Source organism: Lycium ferocissimum, unplaced genomic scaffold (assembly GCF_029784015.1).
Source record: "Lycium ferocissimum isolate CSIRO_LF1 unplaced genomic scaffold, AGI_CSIRO_Lferr_CH_V1 ctg1166___fragment_1, whole genome shotgun sequence".
In the NCBI taxonomy this organism is placed as follows: Eukaryota; Viridiplantae; Streptophyta; class Magnoliopsida; order Solanales; family Solanaceae; genus Lycium; species Lycium ferocissimum.
In genome coordinates this window covers 1-10,882 of record NW_026713950.1, presented here as the reverse complement: position 1 = coordinate 10,882, position 10,882 = coordinate 1, and the positions used below count along the sequence as shown (strand labels likewise).

The 10,882-nt window shown below is 33.9% G+C and overlaps 3 protein-coding genes across 3 annotated transcripts; 1 reads left to right on the top strand and 2 right to left on the bottom strand.

The window, feature by feature from the left end:
• Positions 1–2,351: 2,351 nt before the first annotated feature.
• On the top strand, positions 2,352–4,925 carry LOC132041775 (uncharacterized). The gene is made up of 5 exons (XM_059432472.1): positions 2,352–2,926; positions 3,204–3,307; positions 3,394–3,565; positions 3,658–3,780; positions 3,884–4,925. Exons 1-5 carry the CDS (start codon positions 2,741–2,743, stop codon positions 4,688–4,690), a joined length of 1,392 nt encoding a protein of 463 aa, XP_059288455.1. The 5' UTR covers positions 2,352–2,740; the 3' UTR covers positions 4,691–4,925.
• A 485-nt stretch (positions 4,926–5,410) lies between these two features.
• Positions 5,411–8,316, bottom strand: LOC132041776 (homologous-pairing protein 2 homolog). Its single transcript, XM_059432473.1, has 6 exons — positions 8,188–8,316; positions 8,041–8,066; positions 6,174–6,441; positions 6,007–6,077; positions 5,724–5,912; positions 5,411–5,649 (listed from the first exon to the last, which is right to left on the bottom strand). The coding sequence occupies exons 1-6, from the start codon at positions 8,213–8,215 to the stop codon at positions 5,560–5,562; spliced, it is 672 nt and encodes a 223-aa protein (XP_059288456.1). The 5' UTR covers positions 8,216–8,316; the 3' UTR covers positions 5,411–5,559.
• Positions 8,317–9,885: 1,569 nt separating this feature from the next.
• On the bottom strand, positions 9,886–10,327 carry LOC132041770 (small ribosomal subunit protein cS23-like). Its single transcript, XM_059432464.1, has one exon. The coding sequence runs from the start codon at positions 10,289–10,291 to the stop codon at positions 10,019–10,021; it is 273 nt and encodes a 90-aa protein (XP_059288447.1). The 5' UTR covers positions 10,292–10,327; the 3' UTR covers positions 9,886–10,018.
• Positions 10,328–10,882: the final 555 nt, after the last annotated feature.

Sequence of the window (10,882 nt, the reverse complement as noted above, 5' to 3'; positions counted from 1 at the left end):
CCAATAAGAAGTGAAGTTGAAATCATAAGATATTAGGATCTTAAACATGTCATGTTATTCTAGCAGAAGTGCATCATTATGGATAAGATGAGAGTGATGCAACTAACAATCTTACTTCTTCTTTTTTTTGAAAAAGAACTAAAATCTTACTTAATATAGAATAGTAACATCTTTTTTAAACAAACCAAACGAGAAAACAAGATACAAAATTGAAATAGGTGGAGTAACTGAAATGACAACGCAGGCACACATACACACTAGTGCACGTAGGGTCACAATATTATGATAGTAAGCTAGTACGTATTCCTTGCTTTTACTTATTATGAAAATTGTTGATAGCTTTTTTTTTTTCCTCACTCAATGTCCAGTACTTATTAGGGGTGTTGATTAATTCGAAATTGCATTGCGTAAGGTTTGTTAAAAAGAAAAGCACTTCCTATCTGATTTTTTCGTTTATAGAAGTCAAATTCGAAACCTCTAATTAAAAATAAATGGATTCAACTAATCGCAACAATTTTTTTTTTGATAACAACGGGTTTATACGTGAAGGTAGTTAGGACCTTCCTTTTCTTTTTTCAAGCAGGCATATAATAATTGTTGGCGTTCTAAAGAATCCTATGTTTATGTTATTTGGCTCTGATCTTCGTAGTATGGTTACAATATTTCTTTGTCAAGCCACATTTATGTATTATTTATTTCCCTTTCCAACAGTAATGAATGTGACAACTTTAATAGCTAGCATTATATGGAATTAATTACATTTGAAAGTAGTCTCTGTCCATTACAAGTAGGCTGAAAATTCAGGAGGAAAAAATTATGTTTATAGCATATTATATTATATATACTTTTACAACCCCTAATTGTATCTCCCCTTAATGGTACTTAATTTCACTTTTGGGGCCCTTCACTTTGGACTAAACAAGAGACTTCTTCATTGCTTGTAATACATGAAAAACAAACTTGCAATGCCAAGAACTGTTAATGTTACTTGAAATTTTTGTCCTCCGACATTCTTTGTTTCTTGTTAACAAGTTAAAAGTGGGTAGGGATGTAAAGGATGAGTATAAAACAAAGTTCTTCCTCCAAAAGAGATTAAGAAAAAACGTTTTCAATATCTAACGGATGGGAATTAATTTGTTAGTTCCTTTTGAAAAAATATCTATATCAACTGACAGTTTCTCCTGAATAGATAATGTTCTTTATATACACTTCTATCACTTAACCTGTTAACCATGATTAACTATGTACTCTTACTTTATTTTGTTACTTAATTATGATTAATTAATGTGATTTGATGTAAACACTTGGTGTTGATAAGTTTTTTTTTCCAACATGAGAAGTATGAATAAACAAATGTTACATTTCTTTTCCCTATTTGTATTTTTTATTTTAGGAATTATTTCATAATTTTAGATTATTTGTTAACTTAGGTCCAATTAATAATTTTCCTAATGATGTCCAAGGTAGTTTTAATTTTTAAAGGTTCTAGAAACCAAGTGATTACTAGCTAATCAGCAGTTGTCAACAAGATTTGAATAAGCAGCTCACCTAACACAACCTCTAAAGGGCTATTTTTCTAGCTTTTGTGGTAATTATGATGGAACTTGGGAGCTTTGTTATAAATAGGATTTCATTTTCAAATAACTTTCTAACTTGCCTTCTCTCCATTTTGATAATTCATCGTTTTCATAAGAAGTGTCATTATTTTCAGAATTTTTTAAAGAGTTTTATGTGTATGCATATTAATCTTACATAAGTCTTTTATGGAGTCAAATATGATCTTATTACTCTCGTAAAATCCTGATCACTCTCTAATGATATACAATAATTAAGTTCCATCCACGAGCTGTGTAAATTATGTACCCAATTAGATCACTTAAAAATAAAATACATCTAGTTCTTATAATCAAATACTAGTATAGAGTAATCTAAAAGTAGTGGCATTCCCCTCTTATCTGTTTTTGTCTCTTTTTGTGTGTATGTTTCTCATACAACGAGTGGAGCGTCTATTATTTGCTATTTGCAGTAAGCTTTCGTGCCAAACGAAAGAAATTTCTTTTTCTTTATTTGATGATCTCCAACTAACTCAGGCTGTTAAAAAATGGCAAAATAGTGTCACACACCTCACACAATTAAATTTCTTTTTTTCCTTATCTTTGCTCATTGTCTCCTGTAATTATCCACTCTCAAAAGATGGTGTGACGCAAAATTCTTTTTCCTCTTTTCAATTTTTGTTATTTTTTTATCAAATTTATAATAGCTTTTTTTGTTTTTTGTTCTGCCTTATGTTGTGCTAGTGGACATGAAATGAAAATGAGAAAAATGACATAATTGGACCGTTTCAAAGCCGCAAATTCTCTCACTTTCTAGGATGTACACCCCTTAACCGCGTTTCAAATTATAATTTTTCCATCTTCAATAACAGACTTCCTTCATAAGAAAACTAGCACACGCTACCTTATGTTATACAAAATTTCCAAAAAACACATTTGCCCCATAATATATGCTTGACAAAAATCTTACTAACCTTCCACACACATTTTATAATTCATATTTCGTCATAATCAAAAGGTGCAAATAAGCCTAGGATCGTTTGTTCCTATCTTCTAGTCTCTACTAAAACAACCACCGGCCATTAAAAAAAAGCTCTTATTGTGTTCAAATTTATAAGAGTTTAATTCTCTTTCTTTTACTTGCTTCTCATTGAGAGAGTGAGTAAACAAGTGAAAGGGAAGTAGCCATGGGGAAAAAACTTGATGCCTTACTAGGAAGAAACTTCAAGACTAGTAAATTTAAGGCCACAGCAAATCTAGCCATTTCCAGGGTTGCTGTACTCAAGAACCAGCGCCAGGCACGGCGCTCGATCGCTCGGTCCGATGTGGTTCAACTCTTAACCCTTGGTCATCATGAAAGAGCTCTTTTGAGGGTATTTCACTTACTATATATATCATTTTGATCATTTTATTGAACTGAACTAGAGACGAATTCAGAATTTAAAGGATGTGGGTTAATAATGAGTGTTACCATGTATATATATTTTAAGTGTTCTATAGTCGAATACTTCATGGTTCGAGCCAAAAGTAATAAATTCAGTTGAACTCACGAAACGTTAAATCTGGCTTTGGATGAATCTTTCCTTTGGCACTTTGGTTAGTTTTTCTAAATGGCTATGTTTTATACTCCATAATTCTTGATGTTTGTAGGTTGAGCAAGTGATCAAGGAACAGAACATGTTGGATGTGTTTGACATGATAGAAGGCTATAGTAGTCTGGTGATGGAAAGGGTCAACCTTCTTCAACAAGAAAAGTTGGTGTTTCTAAAATTGTTTTTTCAATCGTGTATCTATTAATTTGTGCGTTCAGTTACTGAGCTTTTTCATGATCTTTCTGTAGAATTTGTCCTGAGGAATTGAAGGAGGCGATATCGAGCTTGATTTATGCAGCTACACGGTGTGGTGAGTTCCCAGAACTTCAAGAGCTTCGTGCTATTTTCACGTCAAGATTTGGGAAAGAATTCACGGCTCGTGCTGTTGAGTTAAGAAACAATTGTGGAGTAGATCCTAAGGTAATATTAATACACTTTTGTTCCAGTACTGTCTTGGTCTACTAACAAAATGGCATGATGATGTACTCATTACTTTTTTTTTTGGAATGTAGATGATTCAAAAGCTATCAACAAGGATGCCTAGCTTGGAACAAAGAACCAAAGTACTTAAGGAAATTGCTGCAGAGAACAACATCGTTTTGCAAATTGAGGAAACAATTTTGGAAAATGTAGAGGTATGTTGGAGATCATTCATGTCCTGAATATTCTCAGATTCCCTCTTGAATTAGATCTGTTCTAAAAATAAAATTTTAAAAAAACTTTTATTGTTAAAAACAGGAGAAGAAAGTCACTGTGAAAAGGAAGGACCAGCCTGAGAGAGGGCTATCAAGTAAATCAGTGGAATACAGATATGAAGGTACCATACCAGGTTTACCTCAAGATGTAGACCATGAAGCTAGGGGAAAATATAAAGATGTAGCAGATGCAGCTCAAGCAGCTTTTGAATCTGCTGCTTATGCAGCAGCAGCTGCAAGAGCAGCTGTGGAACTCTCTCGGTCTGAATCGCGTGATAAGGATGACCCGAAAAGTCCAAGTCAGAAGCCAAGGAATTTATCAGACTCTCGTGACGATTTGAAGTCCGAGTTTCATGCAGGAGAGGAGAATAATAAGAGAGTAAATGTTGGGGATGGAGTTGAGAAAATCCAGCCTAGTCAGAACTATGGTTTTCATTCCGATGGAGACGAGGTGGAAGAACTCAAACAGAGGAAGTTTAAAGAACAGTTCAAGAGATCAGTCTCTGCTTCAAGTTCTGATTCAGGAGATGACATACTTGTTGATGAGATAGGTCCTGGGCATGGTATAATTTTTGATGAAATCGATGAAGAAGTTGGAGAGGAAAGCAGAATTCCATCGTTAAAACATCCTAAGAATGAAGTTTTTGGTTCTGAGAAATCAAACAGCAAGGATGATACTATGGAAGGGGACAGCAGAAACTATATGTACTTGACTGGAAAACAACTTTCTCCAGTGCACAAAGCACGAAATGAAAAGGAGATTGAAGGATTCACAAAGCAAGGTGCAGAAAACGTTGACATATATAAGAAGCCAATATCAGTGAGAACAAGAAAGAATTATCACTGGTGACCAAGGACAGATAGAAGTTTTGCTGAAATTTTTTGAGTTGGAGCATATGTCGTGTGCTTTGTCAATATATTGTAGCTTCATAGTTTCTTTATTTTGGAAGACTTTACAAGTTTTGGAACATATACTGTGTGCTTTGTCAATATATCATAGCTTCATATTTTGCTTATGTAATTATAAGCTCGAGACAAAGAATGTGATGTTTTATAATCGAAGCTACAGGCAGACATTAAGCTTCTTTTGATTCTTGAGGTTCGAAACTTTAATGCTATGAGCTACTATTCCTATTAAAAAAGTGTATAACTTGTGCAAATTTCAGTCTATCATACCATCCAGCTTTCAGCAAAGATGTGAGCTCAACATCACAAAGCTCAGAAAAATTCAAGACCACGAGAGGACAAAAGGAATGTAAAGAATAGATGAGCTGTCATATTAACACACTAAAATATGAAAAAAATGAGAACGACGACTAGTTAGAATGACAAAGAAATGTGAATTTCTTTATTTAAGGTTACAGGGATATGCTTACACCCTAGTAGAGTGGCAGCTCAATGGCAATCTTGAAGATGTAAAGCCCCCTAGAATTGCAGTACATATTACAATTTAACAGCTTATTTAGTCTTTCCTCTACTTTCAAACTGAACCCATTTCAGCTAGTGTTTTGAACCTAAGACCACTTGCAGTTAGGGTTATAATAACGTATATGGAAGGTCGTAACGAGAGTAGAGCAGAAATATGTCTTTGAAGGTAGACTAAAACTATAAGATATCAAGATTACATAAGTTCAACGTGCTACAAAAATATACTCATAGAACAACTGATCAAGTACATTCCTGCAGTAAAATGCAACACGTAAATATAATCACTAGCCTCTAGCGACGCTTCTTGCCATGTGGCATCAGGTCAGCAAAAGACTGAAAATTCGCACCAACATCCTCATCATATTCAACTCCAAGTTCCTCCTGAAATACACATGAAAATTAGGAGTGAACTTTAAAAAGAACAAGGAAAAGTATGAAGATAGACCCGTTAATACCTTAAACTCTTTTGGATTTTTGGGTGAGTTCTCAGTTATGGCATCCCATACATCTCTAAACATCCTTTTTCGCCTTCTCCACTGATTTAGAGCTTCCGAATACAACCCCTCAATGGCTTTTCTTTCTTCTGGACTTACAAGAGCAACACCTTCCCGCAATTTAATTAGCTTCTTTTCCATCTCGTCAACCTTAAAACGAAAAAGAAGTTAGGATACTTTTCAAATTATGCTGAAGACCAGATTCATATGCTAGAGAGTTCCACAGATTCTTTTCATCTCCTACCTCTTTTCTCAGTTTGGCATCTTTAGCATGTATCTCTTCCAGAGTCAAATTTGACTGCAAAAACTTCATTTCTGCAACAAGCCATTATAGTTTAAGATTATCAAATTCACTACAAATTTGTATTAATAACTCACAGACAAAAGCAAAAGCGTATGGATTAAGAATACCTGCTTCAACCTCACTGATGGCTTTCTTCTGTTCACCCAACTTTTCTTGTAGATTGGCATTTTGTTCCTTCATTCTATTAAGCTCTTCGCTGTCTGGGATGTCAAACTGATCTTGCCTAGCCATATAGATTTTCTGCTTCCCATACTCTTTAAATGATATCTTTCCACTTTCACATAGATTATCCAGGGCTTTTTGTACTGCAGCTTTTTTAAGGTTAAACTTTTGTAGCGCATCAGCTGCATTTTGGACATTCAATGGTCTATTTTGCTACATTCAAATCATGCAGGAAAACGGAAAATCAGATACTGTATAACTCAAAATACAAGAGTTTGTAGACATTTCTATGCAATAACAAGATTTAGGAAAAATTGATAGCAAACTGACAGCTATCCTGAAAAACAAACAAAAAGGAACGCAATATCCTCGCTGAATATTGATGAGCTGTGCCCTCTGTCAAGACACTATTTTTCGGGGGGAAAAAAAAAAAAAGAGGAAGTATACTGTGCACATACAGTAGCAACAACACTTTAAGCTCCATTGAAGGTGTAACTTAGTTATATCTTATACATTAACTTCCTCTAAATCTTGAAAGAAATTCTTAAAGAAGAAGCAAATACAGTGTAGCATACATTAGTCATGTTGAAGCTAATAGTTCAATTTACAACAGCTCTCGATGCGTACACACCATAATTTTCAAAGCAAAAGAAAAAGGCTTTAAAATGTAACGAATAGTACTGATCACTCCTTTATCCAAAAGATAAGATCACAGTCTGTATAACTCAAAACACAAGAAATTTGCAGAAACATTTCTATCCAATAACACGATTTAGGAAAATCTGATAACAAAACTGACAGCTATCCTGAAAAACAAACGAAAAAAAGAGCACAATACCCTCTGTCAAGAACTCTTTGAGGTATAAAAGGAAACATAAGTGCGCAAACAGTAGCAACAACGCTCAAAGCTCCAACTAAGGGTGTAATTCATCTATATCCGACACTTGCTTCCGCCAAAATTTTGAAATAAACTTTTAAAGATGAAGCAAATAGAGTATAGCATACATTAGTTATAGAGAAGATAATCAGTTTGATTAACAAGAGCTCTCAATGTGTACACCTGAATCTTCAAAACAAAACAAAAAAGCAATAAAATGTAAAGTACTGATCACTTATTTATCCAAGCATTAACAGCGAGTTTTTAACCAAAATTGTCCCTTATCTATTGGAGTAAGTCTATTTCGGTCCTACAAGTATAACCTTGAGCATCTTTAGTCCCTTAAGTTTGTTAAAGTTGAGCACCTTCGGTCCAACTAACAGAATCGACTTAAAAACTAACTGTGACTACCAAAAAACACGGCAAAAGATCGACCGACTTTCAAACCAACCAAAAGCAGACTTACTCGGTCGGTTTGATCCCAGTTTCTTTTTAAAATATAACCGACTGAGCTAGATTTTTGCCGTGTTTTTTGGTAGTCAGCGTTAGTTTTTAAGTTCATTCTGTTAGTTGGACCAAAGATGCTCCACTTTAACAAACTTAAGGGACTAAAGATCCTCAAGGTTATACTTGTAAGACCAAAATAAATGTACTCCCATAGATAAGGGACAATTTTGGCAAAAAAAAAAAAAAAAAAAACTCCATTTAACAGCATTACAATTTGCTTGACACTTATTACTCCCAAACTCTGCTTAGTTTTAAGCTCAAAGCAACATTCAAATTGAATAGATATATCGCCAATATCACTTTAAAAAACAAATTTAACATCTAAATTCATATTAAACTTGTTTATATAATTGTCGCAGATGATTATATCGCATATAAAATAAAAAAAAAAAAACGATTGAGGAGGAAAATGATTAACTGTAAGTTACCTCGTTGACGAAATTGAGCACGATTCCTGTAAATATTTCAAAATAAAAACGATAAATTTAGTTATCTATAAATTGAGATTTCAAATACGAATATATATATATATATATACACAATTCGATTATGATAGAAACATTTATGATTTGTACCTTCAGTGTTATCTACTTTTGGAGCCATTGATTAAAGGGAAATTCACAGAGCGCGGGAAAAAGGTTTTGGTAAATGTTTCTCTATTTTCGAATTTACAGGCAACACTATATATAGAGTGATAAAAGGGTGTTTAATACGGTGTCGTTTTGAAGGTTGTGGGAATTACCCATAGTGTAACGTGTAATTACGAAAATAGGATTCTTGCCTCACAAGTTTCTTTTTTTTGTGCGGATTGTCCTTCATTTGGGGTGGTCTTTAATTTTTTCCCTTCAAATTAGAGGTCTTTAAGGTGCCGTTTGGCCATAAATACCAAAAACAAATTCACTTTTTTTGAAATTTTTGAAGTTGGAGCTGGAGTTGTGTTTAGCCGTAGCTTTTGAAATTGTAGTTTTTGGTGAAATGTAGTTGTAAAAAAGTGAAAAAATTTGAAAAATAAATTTTTGGTGTTCCGGAGTTGTATTCGGAATATTTATGGCCAAAGTGAAAAAAGTAAAAAAAAAATCCGGAAAAAAGTGAATAATTTTTATGGCCAAACAGCACCTAAGTTTACCACTTACCGCCTAAACAAAAGTTGTGGTTCGACCACCATTCGATGGAAAAAAAAAAAAAAAAAAAAAATCGCGAGCGAGAATTTTGGATTACAAAAAATTAAAGCATGAGCTGATAAAAGTTAAAGACCACCACCAGCGAAGGACAATCCTGCAAATTGCCCGTTCAATACCTTTCGATGATTTAATTTATAAAATAGCCAATAAATTCATAGGTTATATATGTTAAATATAAATATACATAATTAGTGTATATGCTTTATATACTTTTATTAGCGAAGGTAATTAAGTTTGACGGACGGGTCAAAAATGAAAAAAGCCCAAACAGAATCTAGAAAGGGTTATTTGCACTTTTGTCCCTATTTTGTGCTTTTTGTCCTTCAAATGGCCTGGTCTTTAATTTTGTCCTTCAAAATCGAAGTCATGCCTAGTGGGCCATAGGTTACGCATCATAATATTCAAAAGTTATGCCCGCACTATTAAAGAACTCATGCCCCGATAGGGCCAAAAATTAAAGACCAGTCCATATGAAGGACATATCGTGCAATTACTTGAACTAGTAAGCGAGGCATTATGGGCTTTTAGTTCAGGATAAGTCCAAATGTAACTAGCTCAGCCACTGTTTAAATTGTGTGGCCGTTTAAGAAATTTGTGCAAAACTAACCTCAGCGCTACACACTTCAAAGAAAAAAAAAATATGCTTTCACGAGTTTAGTCGGGTGAGTATAATCTTTATATTACATATCTTGTTAATTTATCCACAAGTCTTGCTGGAATGATAAATCTTGCATTATTCAAAAGTTAAAGTTATGTAGTGCGAAGAATACAGAACTTACGGATCTTGTTAAATTTTTTATAAGTCTTACTGGATTTGGCAAATCTTGCCTAATTCACAAGTTATGTCGGTGAGACATAACTAAGGTACGATGAACTTCATTCTACCTATCTTCATAAATTGTCGGAAAATCTTGCCAGATTAATAACTTTTGCATGTGTTCTCCAATTGTTCATAAGTTCTACCTGATTGACAAGACTTGGTGCTATTTTCATTCTACCTTGTTAAATTATTCACAAATTTGATTGGAGTGACAAATGTTGCATGTGCTAGTCAATCCATTCACAAGTTTTGCTCTCAACTTAAAAAGGAAATTTTGACATAAAAACGACAACTCTTTTTTCCAATTGTTCTCCTTCACTATTGTACACTTAAAAGAAGAGGACACATCCCAAACAAAACAAAACAAACTTGAAATCATAGTCCTACAAATAAATACCAAAACAGTTAAGACAAATTGCCACCACTCTGCTGCCACAAGTTGATGATATCAGTTGCTTGATTAAGCAAAATAATCATTTGCTTTTGTGATATCCATGGCTTGTTCTCTAATGTTGTTTTCAGCTCTTCCCATGCATCTTTCCTTGGCCAAAAAAAGTAAGGACTCAATGGTACACTGCCATGTCCTGGTAACACTTGATCAAGACCAAGTCCAATATTCTTCTCCATCCATATGAATTTTAACACTAGCCTTGGCTTCTCAATTACCTTTTTCTTCATATCAGACTTCTGCAAAAATCAAGAATTCACTAAGATTTCAGCCATAATATCTTAATCATAGGTGGAGGCGTGGAGCTAGGATTTAAACTTAATGAGTTGTAGATTTTGGAATAGCGATGTCAAGTTTTAGTAACTGGATTCTGAATTTAACTGATTTTCGTATATATTTAGTAATTTCTTAATGCAAATACAAAATTTGAACTAAATCTATTGGGTTTGTTGAGAATCTGTAAGTCGGCTTCTAGCTCTGCCCCTGATCTTATCCTTTTGGTTCATTGTCATAAGACAAATCTAGCACAAGCCATGTGTTATGTTGTTTGAACTCTTAAAAAATACCATCGTGTGCATGTCGATTTCTTCAAAAGTAGTATATTTCTTGGAGTATTCGACATATGTGCGGCATCAACTTTTAAAAGACTGAACAACATAGGTTATGTGCACTTCCAATTGCGCCCATTATTTTGATCTCGAATAATGTATACATTACGTTGTTTTGATAGGGGTTCGAGTATTCAACTCATGTACGGATCTAGAGGTTGGACACATCTTTTTGAGTTTTTGCTGGAAAATTAATAATTTTAGTCAACGATA

Bases quoted from the DNA above. Each gene is read 5' to 3' on its own strand.
- LOC132041775 (XM_059432472.1), top strand. From the start codon at position 2,741: ATGGGGAAAAAACTTGATGCCTTACTAGGAAGAAACTTCAAGACTAGT. The intron at 2,927-3,203 runs GTATTTCACTTA...TGATGTTTGTAG, and splicing joins ATGAAAGAGCTCTTTTGAGG to GTTGAGCAAGTGATCAAGGA. The intron at 3,781-3,883 runs GTATGTTGGAGA...TGTTAAAAACAG, and splicing joins CAATTTTGGAAAATGTAGAG to GAGAAGAAAGTCACTGTGAA.
- LOC132041776 (XM_059432473.1), bottom strand. From the start codon at position 8,215: ATGGCTCCAAAAGTAGATAACACTGAAG. The intron at 6,442-8,040 runs GTAACTTACAGT...ATTTGAATGTAG, and splicing joins TGCTCAATTTCGTCAACGAG to CAAAATAGACCATTGAATGT. The intron at 5,913-6,006 runs GTAGGAGATGAA...TTTCGTTTTAAG, and splicing joins ATGCCAAACTGAGAAAAGAG to GTTGACGAGATGGAAAAGAA.
- LOC132041770 (XM_059432464.1), bottom strand. From the start codon at position 10,291: ATGAAGAAAAAGGTAATTGAGAAGCCAAGGCTAGTGTTAAAATTCATA.